The following is a 20,108-nucleotide window of genomic DNA, read 5'->3' as shown; positions in this document are numbered from 1 at the left end:
TCACATGGTTGATTTAGAGTGGCAGTCCTGTCAGGCCAATAGTACTTCGAAGTAGGCGGTACCTGTAAAAATGATAGGGCCAGTAAGAGAGAGAGAGAAAGAGAGACGGATAGAGACAGAAAGAATATACACGCAAAACTGTGCGGTTCATAACATCTTTAGACTACATTTTCTTCATTTTCTAATAGATACAGAAAGTCAAAATAAGACATTAGAGCGTTTACAGATAAGGGAACTAAATAACAAAAAGGGTGCCGCTTCAGCCTATACGGCAGCTATGTTGTGTTTACTTGGCCTTTTTCTGCGCACTGTGCAAAAACAGAACAGCATCTACTGTGCCTGGATTCGGGCGATTCCGCCTCGCCTCCAAAACGTGGCCAGCTGCACTGAATGAGCGTTCGCTTTCACCGCTTGTTGTAGGAATGAACAAGATTCTCCTCGCAGGGCGCTGCAGTCGTGTAAGCGATCTTGTTTCTCCCAGAACGAGAGCAGATTTTCCTCTGATGACTCCTCTAACTGAAGCTTTAACACCTCAGTAGGCTACTCTTGCACTTCATCCATTATTTTGGGCGTCTCATATCTTCCCATTCTGCAAAGCCCACTCACTGCTTTTTCGTTGGTTCACAGCCATGCCCCGCTACATCCCCCCGCGACCCACCCGCAATTAATCAGAATGTATTTTTTTTATTACCTGACAGCGCCCACGGATATAACCGCCATCCGCGCATCACTAACACACATACATAAATTTCCACAAACACACACATATATACAAACATACACACACATATATATCCACACATATACATATACATAGTCGCACTCACAAACATAGACACATGAACACACACGTGCACACACAAACATACACACACATATAAACACACATATATATCCACACATATACATAGTCGCACTCATGAACACACATATACACACAAACATACACACACATATATAAACACACATATATATCCAAACATATACATATACATACTCGCACTCACAAACATACACACATAAACACACATATACACACACGTGCACACACAAACATACACACATAAACACACATATACACACACGTGCACACACAAACATACACTCACATATATAAACACACATATATATCCACACATATACATATACATACTCGCACTCACAAACATACACACATGAACACACATATACACACACGTGCACACACAAACATACACACACATTTATATAAACACACATATATATCCACACATATACATAGTCGCACTCATGAACACACATATACACACAAACATACACACACATATATAAACACACATATATATCCACACATATACATACTCACACTCACAAACACACACACATGAACACACATATACACACACGTGCACACACAAACATACACACACATATATAAACACACATATATATCCACACATATACATATACATACTCGCACTCACAAACATACACACATGAACACACATATACACACACGTCATAAATCACAAATGATCAGTGTCTTCAATCACAAGTGACTTATTTTAGATCTCAAATGCTGAAATACACATTAGTAGTAGCAGAACATTTGATTGATTTTAATTGGAATGAATAATACTAATTAAAGCAACGCAACATCCAAATAATCATAAAGAGCCCGTGATGTTTCACAGTACAAGCAGTAGATACAACCATTGAGTTTCTTTTGTGTGATAATATTAAAACACTCAGTCAGGTCTGCGCATAGTAGTGAGTAAATAGATTAGGGATAGAGATGGCGTCGGCTTCTCCATACGTGAAGACTGCCTATTATCATTTACAGTTGATGAAACACACTACGGTTGTCTGTGAAGAGTAATAATCATATAAGCATGATCTGATAACGTGCTTACTTCATACAGTATACACACTGTGTGCATAATTAGACATGTTGTGCTGTCCGTAACTCTACTTTTGCACATGCGGGTCAGTTTAGGAACAGGATCTGTTCACACTGCAAATCTGATATCGGCCACATTTATAAGAGCAGTGTGAACAGCCATGCAGAACCATCAGATCTGAGAAAACAGCAGATTTGAGGACTAAGCCTGGCAGTGTGAACGTAGCCTATGTGTATCTGAAATTAATAAAACACATCTGCTAATTATATTTGAATGGATTGACTCCGTTGTGTGTTTTACAAACTCTAAATGTCTTATTTTACTAGTACTTGTGTGTATACACGTCTAAAAAATAAATTAAGCATTAGGCGGTTAAAACGCTGCTCAATTGTGATGATATGACATGTGTTTCTCAGCGGAGTTTAGTTGGTTTTGTTTTCGGGAAAAAAAAAAAAACGAAAAAAGAAGCACTTTTCCGACGGTCCCTAACTGAGAGCTCTTCCGGTTTAAACGCTTGTTGCGACCAAGCGGCAACCTCCCGCTCTCCCTCGGGAAGCCAATACGGAAGTAACTGAAACTGCAATTCATCAAAATTCCGCTAGTCCTGGCTCCATAATAGAGCAAATTGTAATTGAGCCCACTGTCAGAATGGCCAACTTTACAGCAGAAAAAAGGTGTTTACAGCCCTGGTACAAAGAACCATTTTGGTTCATATAGCTATTATTACCCTCCATGACAACTGTGAGGGGGGGTGAATTTTTTATAACTCATCCATTTCCTTTATATTAGGTTATATAAGTTTGCATAATTAAGGGCGTGGCCACTTGAGTGACAGCTAGGTCTCGCTGGTCGCCGTCACTTCACCTCAGCTGAATCCGGCAGATTAGCCACTGATCTCGGCATATTCATCGTATTTTTGTGTTGTTTTATGTGGCTTTACACAGTCAGCTGCCTTTTGGACTTATTTCTTACAATTATCAGATGATATGGGATGCTGTGTGCATTTAATTGTGCTCACAAACCATTCATATGGCCTCGTTTCCCATGTGAGTAAAGTTATATACTTATACACCATCTCTATAAATGTGTGTGTTTTATTTAAGATCATTATCATTTATATTTTTCTTTAGACCCGTAAAGCACTCCAGAATCTGACAGATTCATTAGCTGTAGGCTCTAGAACAGTCATCTGAAGCGTTGTCATACAGTGTTATGCTGGAGTTCATCAATAGTCTTTGCATTTACTAACACACACTATATCTGAAGTGTTGGGAAGTAATTTGCGTTTCCTCTGTAGAAAAACATCATAAGAGCAATGTTTAGTGGCTCATGTATTACTAAAGTGTTTTAAAAGTCTAAACACTTTATTGATATAGGTGTACAGCCAAGCACATGTGGTCAGAACACAAACGAGTCGCAGTAATAGAGTATCAATCCGTTTCTCCCAAGTAAAAATCTGTCTGCCAGCTCCAAGCAGTGTGCCAGCAGGTGTCTGTAGCTCCGCCCACTCTCCGCCTCTTTCCCCTTGTTTGGTATCCCGCCGTGGGGTGCGATGACGCGCAATACAAAATGGTGAACGGTTGGCCACGCTACTTGTAGCTTCTTTTGCGCTCCTCAGAAACCTATGGGTGACGTCACGGATACTCCGTCCATATATTTTACAGTCTATGGTTGTGACTGCTTAAACGAAGCAGTGCTCGTAATATCGAGTGACAAAAAAGAAAAAGACAGCTGTGAAACAGATCCTGCTTTGTCTTTTTGTAGGAAACACAGTTTAGATCTTTTTTTGGTATTTTGAGTTTTTTGAGTTCATGCCGTCTATCGCTGAATGTGTCCGGGATACCGAAAACAAAACCAACTTAACCCCGCTGTCTTTCTCTGTCTCAGCACCAGACACAAAACAACAGCACCAGGGACTTTACAGTTCTCACTTCAACACAGAACAAAAGTAGGAGTCTGTAGTGATTTACCCAGCTGTTGCTCCCTTCCGCATCATCCCTGTCTTTGAGGCGCTGAACTCTATCAGTGCGCGAGAGACGGAGAGAGACCGTGTTCACTGGTCAGGCCGTGTTTTAACCAAACGTCTCCGTGTCGCGCAACAGCGAATCGATTATGAAATTTGTTGCCAATGCTTTTAGTAATTAATCGATTCGTTGTTGCAGTCCTAATACAAACACACGCATATATATACACACACACACACACACACACACACACAAACATTGCTAAATAAAGCTGCTCACAGTGAATAATAGTGTGTGTGTTTAGCTGTGAATAACTGATCATCACAGGAACATCTGATGTCGGTTTCTCACATTAAACAGCTTGTAAACATCAACAGATCATCATCACAACATGATCACACACACCAGAGGATGCCTGATGACATTTATATCTCTGTGTGTGTGTATGTGTGTGTGTGTGTCAGGTGGTCAAGTACTGGCCGGAGATCGGGAAGTGTGGTTTTCTGGTGTGGCGGTACCTGCTGCGGAGAGATGATCTGGAGCCCGCGCCGTGGACACCTGAGGGCATCGAGCGCAGCAAGAAACTGGGCCTCAAAGTGCAGGTGTGTGTGTGTGTGTGTGTGTGTGTGTGTGTGTGTGTGTGTAAAACAATGGAGACTTGTGGAATGACCCCACAGTTCACAAAAACAAACCTGTGTGTGTGTGTGTGTGTGTTCAGTATCCTCCTGGTTATCTGGAGGCGATGGCCAATAAGACGAAGCGTGAGGCGACAGTGCGGGCGACGGGCAGCCAATCACGCAGCAGAAAGAGAGGAAGACCTCGATGCTCCCGACTGAAGAAACTGCAGGAGGAGGAAGAAGAGGAAGAGGAGAAACAACCTGCGCTGAACGCTGAAGAAGAAGAAGAAGAAGAACAGAGCGACGACAGCGGAGGAGACATGCAGGAGGACGACAGCACAAGTACACGCGCACACACACACACACACACACACACACACACACACACAATCACACATACATGTACAGACAAACACTTTCACAGACATGCACACTCATACACACACAGCGCCCCCTGTTGTTGAGGAACCTACTGTATTTAATCACCTGTGTGTGTTTATGTGTGTCAGGTGTGTGTGAGGAGCAGGAGGAGCCGCAGGAGAAGCGTCTGAAGGAAGTGGAGTCGTTCGTTCTGTCAGAACAGCAGAGGAATCTCATACAGGAAGACGAACCTAACAGGAAACTGTGGGACGAGGCTATGAGCTTCCTGACGGAGGGACCGGTAACACACACACATACAGTATACACTCACACATATACACAGACACACACACACACATATAAACACACACATGCATATAATTAACACACATACATAAATCACTACATATAAACACACACAATACTATATAATAATATATATATATAACGCATACACGTATATAAACACATACATATATAAACACACACACACCACACACACACACACACACAAATATATATATATATATATATAGAATATATATATATATATATATATATTATATATATATATATGTATATATATGCACACACACACAACACACATATAAACACATACATATTTAAACACACACACACACACATATATATATATATATATATATATATATATATATATATATTTATATATTTTATTATATATATAATATATATATATATATTATTTTATTTATATATACGCACACACACACACAACACGCATATATAAACACATACATATATAAGCACACATACATATATATACACACATACGCATAAACACACACACATATAAACACACACATACATATATAAACACAAACACATAAATAATCACACATACATATATAAACACACATACACATAAACACACACACACATAAAACACACACACACATATAAACACACACATACATATAAACACACACATACATATATAAAAACACACATACTATATAAACACACACATACATTATATATATATATATAGATAACACACACATTCATAAAAACACAAAATATATATATATATATATATATAAAAACACACACATATAAACATGCCATAAATATATATATATATATACACATAAACATACACATATAAACACACATATACACATATAAACACACATATACACATATAAACACATACATATATAAACACACACATACATATATATATATAACACAACACCCACACACACATATATATATATATATATATATATATATATAAATAAAAACACATACACATATAAACACATACACACAAACACACGTACACAAACACACACATACATATAGAAACAAACATACAAACACACATATATAAACATATACACATTCATAAACACACATACATATATAAACACACAAATACATAAACACACATACATATATAAACACACACACATATAAACACACACATACATATATAAACACACATACACATAAACACACACACATATAAACACACACATACATATATAAACACACATACACATAAACACACACACATACACATAAACACACACACATATAAACACACACATACATATATAAACGCACATACACATAAACACACACACATATAAACACACATACATATATAAACACACACATACATGTATAGACACACATACACATAAACACACACATACATATATAAACACACACATAGATATATCAACACACATACACCTAAACACACACATACATATATCAACACTTATATATATATATATATATATATATAAACACACAAACATATAAACAAACACACACCTACATAGACATGCATATATAAACACAAAGACATACTCAAATTAACGTATACATATACACACACACATACAAACACACAAATAAACACATGCATAAAAATATGAGCTCACACTCATACAAACACATATTGACACACACACACACTTAAACGTGGTGTTAATCTGCTTGACTTCCTGTCGTCCTGCAGAACTTCCTGCGTAAAGTGGAGCAGCTGTTCATGTGTGTGTGCTGTCAGGAGCTGTCGTTTCAGCCTGTGACCACCGAGTGTTCACACACCGTCTGTAAGGTCAGTCACGCTCACCACACCGGGAAAACACACACACACACACACACACGCACACACACACACACACACACACACACAATATTGTTTAGGAGTTTTACAATAATGACAATAGTTTACAATAATTGGTGTTTGTTTGTGTGCATGCGTGCATGTGTGTGTGTGTGTATGTGTGCATGTGTGAGAGTGTCTTTGTGTGTGTATGCGTGTGTGTTTACGTGTGTGCATGTTTGTGGATGCATGTGTTTGTGCGTGTGTCTATGCATGTGTGCGTGAGTGTGTGTGTATGTGTGCGAGTGTTTGTGTGTGAATGTGTGTGTTCATAAATGTGTGTGAGCATGTGTGTGCGTACTTGCGTCTATGTATGTGCGCGTGTGTGTGTGTGTATATACGTGTGCATGCATGCGTGCGTATGTGTGTGTGTGTCCATGTGTGTGAATGTGTGTGTTCATGAATGTGTGTGTGCGTGCATGTGTGTGTGTGTGCTTGCATCTGTGTATGTGCCCGTGCGCAAGTGTTGGTGTTTGTGTATGTGTGTGCATGTGTGAGAGTGTCTTTGTGTGTGAATGTGTGTGTGCATGTGTGAGAGTGTCTTTGTGTGTGAATGTGTGTGTGCATGTGTGAGAGTGTCTTTGTGTGTGAATGTGTGTGTGCATGTGTGAGAGTGTCTTTGTGTGTGAATGTGTGTGTGCATGTGTGAGAGTGTCTTTGTGTGTGAATGTGTGTGTGCATGTGTGAGAGTGTCTTTGTGTGTGAATGTGTGTGTGTATGAATGTGTGTGTGTGTGTGTGAGAGTGTCTTCGTGTGTGAATGTGTGTGTTCATGAATGTGTGTGTGCGTGTTTGCGTCTGTGTATGTGTATGTGGGCATGTGTTGGTGTTTGTGTGTGTGTATGCGTGTGTGCATGCATGCTTGCGTATGTGCATGTGTGTGTGTCTTTGTGTGTGAATGTGTGTGTTCGTGAACGTAAGCCTGCATGTGTGCACCTACTTAAACTGCATCCTAAAAGCATATCATTTGCTTGTGTGTATGATTTGTGTGTATGTATGTGGGCGTGTCTGTGTGTGTGTGTGTGTGTGTGTGTGTGTGTGTGTGTGTGTGTGTGTGTGTTCACCTAGCTAAACTACATCCTATAATTATGTGATTAGTCTGTGATGAAAAAGTGCATGATTGTGTGTGTGTGTGATGATTGTGTAGACTCTTCTGGGGGCGGGGTTAAAGATAGAACGGCCTCGTCTGATTGGTCAGAACCGGTTGAACAACTAATTCATGCAAGACACAAATGCACACAGATGAAATAAACATCACTGCTCACACCTTCATCACATGATGTATCACACAACCCTACAGCTGAACGCTTGTATAATAGTGTGTGTGTGTGTGCGTGTGTGTGTGTGTGTGTGTGTGTGTGCAGTCGTGTCTCCAGAGGTCGTTCCGCGCTGAGGTGTTCACCTGTCCCGCCTGCAGACATGACCTGGGCAAAGACTACAGTATGAGCCTCAATAAAAGCCTGCAGCTGCTCCTGGATCAGTTCTTCCCCGGATACAGCAAAGGCCGATGAGTGTCTGATCACGTACACAGACACACACACACACACACGCATACACACACACACACACACACACACACAGCCTGACATCACACCACTCCATACGGTTTTCCTGCAGCTTGAGGAGCAACATGCACGCACGCACACACACACACACACGCACACGCACACGCACACACACACACACACACACACACACACACAGTTCAGCAGAAAATAACCCCTCACAATAGGCAATGATGTTTTGCACTGAGAGTCTTAAAGTCTGTTTATCAAGATGAATCTAAAGCACTGACACATTTAACCCCAAATTCATTTCAACATTTGACTCTACTTTTATTTGCATCTCTTATTTTTAAAGCTGTTTTTGATTTCTCATTTGCATATTTTAGCATATTTTAGCTTATATTAATGTTGTAAATGGTTTAAGTTATATGAAAATGACATCATTATTACTTTAAAATAGGCTTCATTTACTTAAAGTAAAATAATCATTAATAATCATCAGCAAAATATCATCTTTATTCTCTTAAAGAGCTCATTTTCCCCCAAAAAATCATAATCACTTTAGAAATTAATATTTGCTGTATGAATCTTGAAGCCAAATTTGTCAAGATTAATGTTAAAGCACTGACACCAAATTCATATGAATATTTCTACATTTTTACTAATTAGTTCTTTATTATCTCTTGTATTTAAAGCTGTTTTTGATTTCTCATTTGCATATATTAGCATAATATTATTTGCTTATATTAATGCTATAACTGGTTTAGATTATGTAAAGATGATGTCATTGTTGCTTTAAAATAGGCTTCATTTACTTAAAGCAAATAATCATTAATAATCATCAGCAAAATATCATCTTTATTCTCTTCAAGAGCTCATTTTCCCCCATAAACTAAATCAGAAATTAATATTTGCTGTAGGAATCTTGAAGCCAAATTTATCAAGATTAATGTTAAAGCACTAACACCAAATTCATATTAATATTTCTACATTTTTACTAATTAGTTTTTTATTATCTCTAAAATAATCATTAATAATCATCAGCAAAATTTACATTTTAGTACCTCATTTTCCTCCATCAAGTAATTAATAATCACATTAGAAATGACATTTTGCTTTAAGAAACTTAAAATCAATTCTTTCAAGAGTCATCTATAAAAAATTCCCCAAATTCATATTCATTTACCCTGATTTTAATTTAGAGTTTTTATTTGCATTTCTTTATTTTTATGTTAATTTAGATTTCTCATTTGCATATATTAGCATAATATTTTTGCTTTTATTGTTGTAAATAGTTTAAAATATTTAAAGATTGCATCATTATTACTTTAAAATAGGCTTCATTTACTTAAAGTAAAATAATCATTAATAATCATCAGCGAAATATCATCTTTATTCTCTTCAAGAGCTCATTTTCCCCCATAAACTAAATCATAATCACATTAGAAATTAATATTTGCTGTAGGAATCTTGAAGCCAAATTTATCAAGATTAATGTTAAAGCACTGACACCAAATTCATATGAATATTTCTACATTTTTACTTATTAATTTTTTATTATCTCTTATATTTAAAGCTGTTTTTGATTTCTCATTTGCATATATTAGCATAATATTATTTGCTTATATTAATGTAAATGGTTTAAATGATATAAAGTTGTCATTGTTGCTTTAAAATACACTTAATTTACTTAAAAGAAAAGAATCATTAATAATCTTAAGTAAAAGAGCTCCTTATTCTCCATCAAATAAAACAAACTCATTAGAAGTTACATGTTGCTTTAAGAAACTTAAATTAATGTAAAGCACTGACACATTTAACACCAAATCTATATTAATTTTCCCAGATTTTGACTTTTATATACGTTTTTATTTGCATCTCTTATTTTTAAAGCTATTTTGATTTCTCATTTGCATATATTAGCATAATTTCTTTACCTTATATTAATGTTAAAGTTATTTTTGAATATATTAGTATATATTTTTTGCTTGTATAATTGTATTAATTATTTAAATGATATAAAAATGCTGTAATTATTTCTTGATTTCTTTAAAGCAAAATAATCAAATTAATCATTAATAATCATATATATAATTTTCAGTCGCTTCAATGGCTCGTTGTTCCCCATAAACTAAAACATAAACACATTAGTAATTGCAATTTGCTTTAAGAATCTTAAACTATTTTATCATGATTTATTGAAAGCACTGATGTATTTTACCTCATATTCATATTCATTTTCACCAGATTTGGACTTTTGAGTGTTTATTTGCATCTCTTCATTTTAATGTTATTTAGATTTCTCATTTGCATATATAATTACCTTATATTAATGTTATTAATGGTTAAAATTATATAAAGATGAGGTCATTTTCTTAATTTTCTTTAAGCAAAAGAATCATTAATAATCATAAGCTAAATATAATCTCAGTACCTCAAGAGCTCATTTTCCCAATAAAATAAATCAGAATCACATTAGAAATTATATTTTGCTTTAAGAATCTTAAACTCTATTTCTTTTAATATTTATCTAAAGCACTGACACATTTAACCCCAAATTCATATACATTTTCCCAGATTTCTCACTTCTGAGTTTTATTTGCATCTCAAATTTTTTATGTTAGTTTGGATTTCTCATTTGCATATATTAGCATAATATTTTTGCTTATATTAATGTTGTAAATGGATTAGATTATGTACAAATGACAGCATTGTTACTTTAAAATAGGCTTAATTTTCTTAAAGCAAAAGAATCATTATTAATCATTTGCAAATTATAAATTTGAGTACTTCAAGAGCTCATTTTCCTCCATCAAGTAATTAATAATCACATTAGAAATGACATGTTGCTTAAAGAATTTTAAAATCAATTCTTTTAAGATTCACCTGTAAAATTCCCCAAATTCATATTCATTTACCCTGATTTTAATTTTGAGTGTTAATTTGCATTTCTTTGTTTTTATGTTAATTGTGATTTCTCATTTGCATATATTAGCATAATATTTGTGCTTATATTAATGTTGTAAACGGATTAGATTATGTAAAAATGACATTATTGTTACTTTAAAATGGGCTTAATTTTAAAGCAAAATAATAATTTTAATCATTAATAATCATAAGCTAAATATTATTGTGAGTACCTCAAGAGCTCATTGTTCTCCATAAAATAATTCATAATCACATTAGACGTTATATTTGGCTTTAAGAAACTTAAAACCAGTTTTTTCAAGATTTATCTAAAAAAATCCCCAAATTCATATTCATTTTCTCAGATTTTAATTTTTATTTGCTTATTTTTTATTAAGTTATTTCTCATATATTAGTATCATATTTTAAACTTCATATTATTGGGAAAAACTTGATTATATTTTTAAAAAGGCTTCATTTTTTCCTATTGCGCCATATAATTATTAAAATCTTCTCAATTATTACTTATGAACTAATTAAGAGCTCATTTTTCACCATTTAGAAAAAATTGAAAAGACATTTTGCTGTAAGAAACTTTAATACATATTTTAAGCATTTACACATTTATCCTTAATTCACATTAATATTCCCAAATGTTTGAGTTTTTGTTTGCATCTCTTTATTTTAATGTTCATTTAGATTTCTCATTTGCATATATTAGTATAATATGTTTTGCTTATATTAATGTTTTAATGGTTTAGATTATATTAAAATGACAGCATTGTTCCTTTAAAATAGGCTTAATTTTCTTAAAGCAAAAGAATCATTAATAATCATCAGCAAAATATCATTTTTCATTTAATTTGTCAAGAGCTCATTTTTCCCCATAAAATAAATCATAATCACATTAGAAATTACATGTTGCTTTAAGAATCTTAAAGCCAGATTTATCAAGCTTCATCTGCAGCACAGACACATTTAACCGCTCATTTATAATCATTTCCCAGATCTTTTATTTCTGTTTGCATTTGCTCTTTTTTTTTACATTTCATTTTTTAACTTGTTATTTTTTCATTCTCATTTATTAGTATAATATTTTTGCTTTTATTAATGTTGTAAATGCTTTAGATTATATAAAATGACATTATTGTTGCTTTAGGGCGAAGCAGTGGCGCCTCACAGCAAGAAGGTCGCTGGTTTGAGCATTGGCTCAGTTGGTGTATCTGTGTGGAGTTTGCATGTTCTCCCTGCGTTCCCGTGGGTTTCCTCCGGATGCTCCGGTTTCCCCCACAGTCCAAACACATGCAGTACAGGTGAATTGGGAAGGCTAAATTGTCCGTAGTGTTTGTGTGTGTGAATGTATGTGTTTCCCAATAGTGGGTTGCAGCTGGAAGGCCATCCGCTGTGTAAAACAAATGCTGGATGAGTTGGCGGTTCATTCCGCTGTGGCGACCCCAGATTAATGAATGAATGAATGAATTGTTGCTTTAAAATAGGCTTCATTTTCTTAAGGCAAAATAGTCAATAATACTCATAAGCAACATCTCATTGTTCATATAAACACATTTTGCTTTAAGACTCTTAATGCCTAATTTTTCAAGATTAATTTAAAGCACTTTAACCCCAAATTCCTATTATTTGTCCAGATTTGTCCTTTTTATTTGCATTTGCTCTTATTTTTCTCATTTATTAGTATCATATTTTTGGCTTATTTTGTTTAAAGGCTGAATTGTCTTAATGCAGCATATAATTATTAATATAATCTCAGTTATTACTGATGAACTTATGAAGTATTGAAATGACATTTTGCCTTGAGAATAAGTATATTATACATATTTAAAGCATTCACACATTTAACCCCAAAATTATATGAAAGCTTTTGATTTGCATCTCATATTTTTATGTTGTTTTTTATTTTATTTTAGAGCAGATTAGTATTGAAACAAGCTTAATATTAAAGATAATTGAGCAATTTCAGTGTTTCAATAATCCACTATATAAATACAGTTATTAATATATCAGTTATTGCCTTATATTAATGGTGTAAACTGTTTAAATTGGAAAAATAATACTAATATTATTATAAAATAGGCTTCATTTTCTTAATGCAACATATTCACGCAATTATTGCTGATGAACAGATTGTGTTTCTCTCTAAAATCAAACACAAACACACCAGAAATCCCTTTTTTAGCATGAAGAAACTTAATAAAGCCTATTCTTCAGCACTTAAACACATTTAATCCCATTTTAACATTGAGTTTTGCTTTTATTTCTCATGATTCTAGATATATATGTGTTTTAATATTGAATAAATGTATAAATACAGTTTTTAAATACATCAGTGTCTCCTGCATTAGTTTAATGGGGTGAAATGTGCTCAGATTTTAGGGAAATGATGTCATTACTCTCAATCTCTTCATCTTCTTAATGCCTCGTGTAGTTTTGAAATCAAAAGCAAACATTTGGACACGCGTCAGGCTCATGTCTCACCATTAAAGCAAGTCAGACGCTTCTTTCCATTGAAACACATGTAAGCCCAGACGCTTATCATGTTCTCATTAGGGACTTTTATTCTGCCTTTTGGGTCTTGTTCTGTTTATTTTAATGGTGGCAGTGCAGCGTCATGTGTACATGTGTTTCATGTGTCCGCTTACTGTGTAAATCTGCAGTGCCGTGACGGGCTCAGATGGGTTTCAGTGTCAGAGCATTAGACCAGCTTCAGTGATGGATGAGCCTGACCTGCTGAAAACACACACACACACACACACACACACACACACACACACACACACACACACACATTAATCTGAGCTACAGTCAGTGTGAGAAAGAAAGAGAAAATGTGTGTGTGTGTGTGTGCGCATGTTTGTACAGTGTATGTATGAAAGAGAGAGTGTGTGTATGTGTGTGTGTATGCATGTGAGTGTAGGAGTTTTTGTACAGTATGTTAATGTGTGAGTGTAAGAATGTGAGTGTATGTACATCTGTGTGTGTAAATGTGTGTATGAGTGTGTGTGCGCAAATGCTTGCCTGATTGTGTGTGCGTGTGCATGCACATATGCGTGCATTATTGTGTGTGCATGCATGTGTGTTCATTTGTGCATGCATATGAGCGTGCGCGCATGTGTCCATGCATACCTGTGTCTGTGCGTGCGTGCATGTGTGTGTGGATGTGTATGAGTGAGTGCGTGTGTATGCATGCATTACTGCGTGTGTCTGTGTGCACGTGTTTGCGCGTGTGCTTAGATGTTTGTATGTGTGTGTGCGTATACGTGGATGATTGTGTGTATGTGTGTGTGTGGGTGAGCATGCATGTGTGCGCATGGGTGTTAATGAGTGTGTATCGCCTATGGGTGTGCATGCATGTTTGTGTGTGTGTGTGTGCGTGTGTGTGTGTGTGCGTGTGCGCATGCATTCCTGTGTGTGTGTGTGTGTGTGTGTGTGCGCGCACATCTGTGTGTGTGTGTGTTCGCGTTCGTGTATGCGTGCGTGATTTTGTGTGTGTGTGCGCGCATATGTACATGCATACATGTGTGTGTCTGTGCGTGCATGTTAGCACATATGTGCATTTGTGAGTGTGTTTATGAGTGTGTGCGCGTGTGTGTGTGTGTGTGTGTGTGTGTGTGTGTGTGTACTCCTCCTCCTCGTCCTCTGCTGTTGTTTTTCCGTCTGTCAGTGTGTGTGTGGGTGTGTGTGTGTGTGTGCGTGCACGTGTGTGTGTTGTCGTTGCTCCTCCAGATCTGCTCAGTCCTCCAGCAGCTGTAAATCTTCATTCCCACAATCCTCTGCTGTCTGTGTGTGTGCGTGCGTGCGTGCGTGTGCGTGTGTGTGTGTGTGTGTTGTGCTCTTGGCTGTTTCTCTCTGCGCTTCTGCTGTTTCTGTGCTGTTCTCTGTTCTCTGAAGACGTGACGCTCGCCGCTGCTGCTGTATTCTCCTCATTCACTTACTCTCTCAGTGTGGCAGATCTATACACACACACACATACACACACACACTCTCATACACACACACTTCGCTAATCATTGTGATTCCAAATTTTATACATGGTATAATACTTGTTATGTACTTATTAAATATTTTGATTCCACCGTCAGTGTGTGAGCGTTTGTCCTTCAGTCCTTAACGGGTCACCAAACACCAGAACACGTGTGTTGAGATGTTGACAGCAGGCATGGCACGATACCGCGGTTTGGAGAAGTCAAGGTTTTAAAACCGCCAAGATTTTCTGCTATACCGTTCCTGAGGTATGTGTAGGATTTATTATTGTTGTATTTTAGTACAACAGTGTCTCCAGCAGGAAAGATCTCCAAAGATGCCGTCTTAAATTGTAAATAAATCAGTGTTTTTGAAACTAATGAAGACAGCAGACGTCACTGATTGGTCTGAAAGATTTAGGGCTCTATTTTGACGATCCAGGCGCAAAGTGCAAAGCTGATGGTGCAAAAGCATTAGGGGTGTGTCAGAATCCACTTCTGCTATTTTAAGGATGGAAAAATCCGCTCTGCACCATGGTGCACGGTCTAACAGGGTTGAGCTTATTCTCTTAATGAGTTATATGTGTGTTTTGAGAATAAACCAATCAGAGACTCATCTCCCATTCCCTTTAAGAGCCAGTTGCGCCGCGCCATGGTGCATTTGCTATTCACATGGCGGACTTTGTAAGTGGGAAAACTGAACGCTTCACTAGAGAGAAAACAGTTAAACAGAGCATCTGCAGCTCCAGAATGAGAGATGAGCCTCCTCATTATTTACTTTCACTTTCACTCTCGTGGATAGGGAAACGTGTTGTACACACAGACATCCATTAGCCTATTCATAATTAATTTAGTTTATTAAGCGCAAAGATTTGTGTCAAAACTATTTCTAAATTCAGTTTTACTCTAGCAAAGGCATAAATGAACAATAATAATGAAGTGTGGTCAAAACACTGAGTTATATCCTAACACACATGCTGTGGTCTAAAACCTGACAGGTGGGCACATCTAAGCTTGTTTTTAATAAAACAAATATGCCAATAATGAATAATACTGCTAATAATAATAACATTATACAGATCATCATGAATAAACTGAAAAAGCCCCCTGAGATGAAGAAGGCATGAAAGTATGGCTTTTATATTTATGTAGAAAATAATAATTTTTGTAATATTTTAATCCTTTAATTCTTTTTCATTTGTAAAGATATTTGCGTATTGCTGTACATCCTGTGTGTATTAAGCAATGTGTAAGCGAGGCGCACAGCTAACACGCTCTGCACTGGACTATAGACCTGCTTTGATCTGATCTACTGAATCATCTATTTAAGTTCCTCTAAATAGCATCGCGCCAGCAATGCGCCTCAACACACCTCCTTTTTTTAGACCAGAACGCCTATGGGCGCACATATGAGTGCAAATGCATTTGCTATTTAAACAGCGTGGTGTAAAACGTCAAAACGACTCTTGTGCCGAGCTGAAACTAGCAAACAACAATTACGCCGCGTATTGCGCCGGGTGTATGATAGGGCCCTTAGCCTGACATGTTTACTGCTCCAAAATATTATAAATCTTTCAAAAAATAAATTAGATTGTTTACAAACTGAAAAAAAGTTGTATTTTTTTACCCGGACATTTAAAAAGACGATATTTTAGAGGAGGAATCACAATACTGTGGTACCGTGATATTTTTATCCAAGGTTATCATACCGTCAGAATCTTACAGTGTTGGGCAAGCTACTAGAAAAATGTAGTGGGCTAAGCTAAAAGCTACACTACTTAAAATGTAGCTTAACTACACTAAAAGCTACACCCTGGGAAATGTAGCAAGCCAAGCTAAAAGCTACTTTGCAGAAGTCGCTCAGCTACATTTAAGCTATTTTGGCAATTTTTATTTTTAAATCGAAGCAACTTAAATTATCATTCATATCTTACTGATCACTAAAACTGTCAATCAATCATATGAGGCAGAACTGTTCAGTTATTTACTGTAAATAATATTGTACCAAACAGAAACACATTACAGTATATAACAGCAGAAACTAAAAGTCCAATAACAGCAGCTGTTACACATTTAAAATACTATAGTCATGTATAGTAAAGAGGAATATTTACGAATTAGCATTAAATTACACTAACTTACATATTGTAGTATCATTAATAACTATCATGAAATAATAGTAATTACTGTAGTATACTTTAGCCTTTACTACAGTAACTCCTCTCCCTCAGTCATCTTTCCATCAAGCAAGTTTCTCGTGTCAGCCCAATGACTGATTTACGACATCAACGACCAGAGCGAGAGGTGGCAGTAACCCACCAAAGTTTGTTGTCGACCATCGTAAAAAAGGATGAAGAAATCGTCATTCTCACCATCTTATGGATTTACCTTCATCAGCTAGGCACCGGCCTCACAGCTCTGTGAATGTCTGTGCCGTCACTTATTGATCTGCTATCGGCGGGGCCAGATGGAATCTGCAGACGTTTTTTGCTATTTCTGTGGAGAATTTTGCTAAAAATCTGCGGATTTCTGCTGAATTATTTTGGGGGTATCACAACTAAAACCTTAATATGTGAAATAAAAAATAAAAAATCATCTCTTTTTAACTTTTATTTAATGTTTAAACTGCAAATCCAATTAGATTCACTTTATTTGGTAAACAAAGCAAGTCTCTCATATAATATCTCTAATAAAAGACAGAACATATTACTGTACAAACTGCATTCTACATAAATCAGATGAACATGTTCATATTAGTCAATAATATTACTGTAATTGTCGGCGCCAATAGCCTTGTGGTTAGTGTGTCGACACATGGCACCTAGGTGTTCACGGGGACCCGAGTTCGATTCCCGGCTTGAGGTCCTTTGCCGACCCTTCCCCTGTCTCTGCTCCCCACAGTTTCCTGTCTGTAAAATCTCCACTGTCCTATCACAATAAAGCTGAAAACCCCTAAAATAATAATAATAATAATAAATGATTACATTAATTGATTAAAAAAACTTGATTTACACACATTTACTCAAGTAAATAAACAGAATTAATGATGGGCTAAAAATCTGCGTAATTCTACGCGCGCAGATTCCGTGTGGGCCTAGCTATCAGTAAATGCAGCTTGTGTGGACGCTACTGCGCTACTTCACTAATAAAATAGCTACTGAAAAGCTATTGGATTTATCAAGCAGTGCCCAACACTGGAATCTTAAACCGGTGTAGCAGTCGATTCTGTTCCCTTCTGGAATTCCAGTTCCGCCTCTACGAAGCGTGTCCGCTAACAGCGTATGCAGACACACCCAAACACAACTGGATGTACGGAAAAGCTCAGACATTAGGAAAAAGCTAAGAATACAAACAAGAACCACAGAAAATACTTAACGGGAGTGTAAGAATCATCTTATTACGCTACTTTGACATTGCAAGACATGAATGCATTACCAACACATTTGTCCCTTTTCATTTTTCGTGCATCCAGTTGTGTTTGGGTGTGTCTGCATACGCTGTTAGCGGACACGCTTCGTAGAGGGGGAAGGGAACAGAACCGACTGCTACACCAGTCCATGCCTAGTTGACAGTCATATCTGTGTCCCACGCTGCTATAAACACTATTAGGACACATATATCTCACTAAAGAGTGAAAATTGGTTGTTTTTGCGTTATTTTGAACAAATTCGTTCTTCTGGTTTGAGAATAAATGTTGTCACGGCGATTAGATCCTTGTGTGAATTCCAGCGTGGAGACTGGCTGTCTGTACCGGCGAGCACAACGTGACGACTTTGAGCCTTCAGCATTAACTCATGAGAAAGACTTGGTTTGAACCAATCAGCGTGCTCTGTTGTGAATGAGGTGCAGCTTCATTAATATGCATGATAGAGCTTTGAAGACTGTTTTTACCTATTACAATGTTCAGACGGCAGAGACAAGCCACGTTGTGTTGCCAATCGTAATTAAAACAAGTGGAGGAAGAAGAATTGTTCAGACATACAGGTCGTCAGTGTTGTGTTTATTAATGTGCCTCAATGAAGGTTTTGTTTCCATTTCCCCGTTCTGAGAGCGCAGCTGAACTCACGTGTGGATTACAGTGGTCTGCTAACACGCGACTGAAATATGTTTGTAGGAACACTGTTTACCCGAGAGCTTTTCACATTTGGAAATGGTGAAATCCACTTTTGCCGCTCATCTTCCTTTTTATAAAGTCGCGGCTCCAGTTCATGTTGATGGTCCTGTCTCTCTACAGATTTGGTAAGTGTGTGTGATCAGTGTTCTTTCTTTATGTTTATTCAGATGATAAAGTTTGTTCGTATCATCAGCAGTACTCTTTCAGTGTTTAAAGACAGCCCTCAGTCAAAATGATTTAGTTACTCAGTTTACAGTACATTATTATCACTGCAATATTATAGACTGAAAGATCTGCTGTAAATGCTGCTCTCCCAGTGTAAACATGTAAACGCCGCAATCAAACTATTCCTGTCCTGTGGGATTTTTGCTGCATTTTGTGACAGGATAGTCTATACGCACATGGTTTTCTGACGCTATCTACCGAGCGCATCTAAGTTACAGAGAATTACGGAGGGTTTTTTTCTCCCATACGGCGTGCGGTGTCAAACTCCATTAAAACAACACTCTTCCAGCAGTTCCTCACATCCAATATCTGGTTTGTCAGGGGGGCATGCAGGAAATGTTCTTGAATGAAAGTGAAAATGCTGAACTGAAGTTAACACCCGAAATTACATGAACTCTG

The 20,108-nt window shown here is 36.7% G+C and overlaps 1 protein-coding gene across 1 annotated transcript in view; it reads left to right on the top strand.

Annotated features, from left to right (window-relative positions):
- The window catches only part of LOC130214805 (E3 ubiquitin-protein ligase UHRF2-like), a 47,268-nt gene extending 37,646 nt beyond the window's left edge, over nucleotides 1–9,622 (top strand). Inside the window, exons 12-16 of the mRNA XM_056446634.1 lie at nucleotides 4,310–4,446; nucleotides 4,563–4,803; nucleotides 4,971–5,122; nucleotides 6,836–6,934; nucleotides 8,346–9,622. Of these exons, the coding sequence (XP_056302609.1) occupies nucleotides 4,310–4,446; nucleotides 4,563–4,803; nucleotides 4,971–5,122; nucleotides 6,836–6,934; nucleotides 8,346–8,492 (776 nt within the window). The 3' untranslated portion in view covers nucleotides 8,493–9,622. The remainder of the gene's footprint in view (nucleotides 1–4,309; nucleotides 4,447–4,562; nucleotides 4,804–4,970; nucleotides 5,123–6,835; nucleotides 6,935–8,345) is intronic.
- The last annotated feature ends 10,486 nt before the right edge of the window (nucleotides 9,623–20,108 follow it).

The sequence above is a fragment of the Danio aesculapii genome, chromosome 21, assembly GCF_903798145.1.
Source record: "Danio aesculapii chromosome 21, fDanAes4.1, whole genome shotgun sequence".
Taxonomy (NCBI): Eukaryota; Metazoa; Chordata; class Actinopteri; order Cypriniformes; family Danionidae; genus Danio; species Danio aesculapii.
This window is presented reverse-complemented; position numbering and strand designations above follow the sequence as displayed.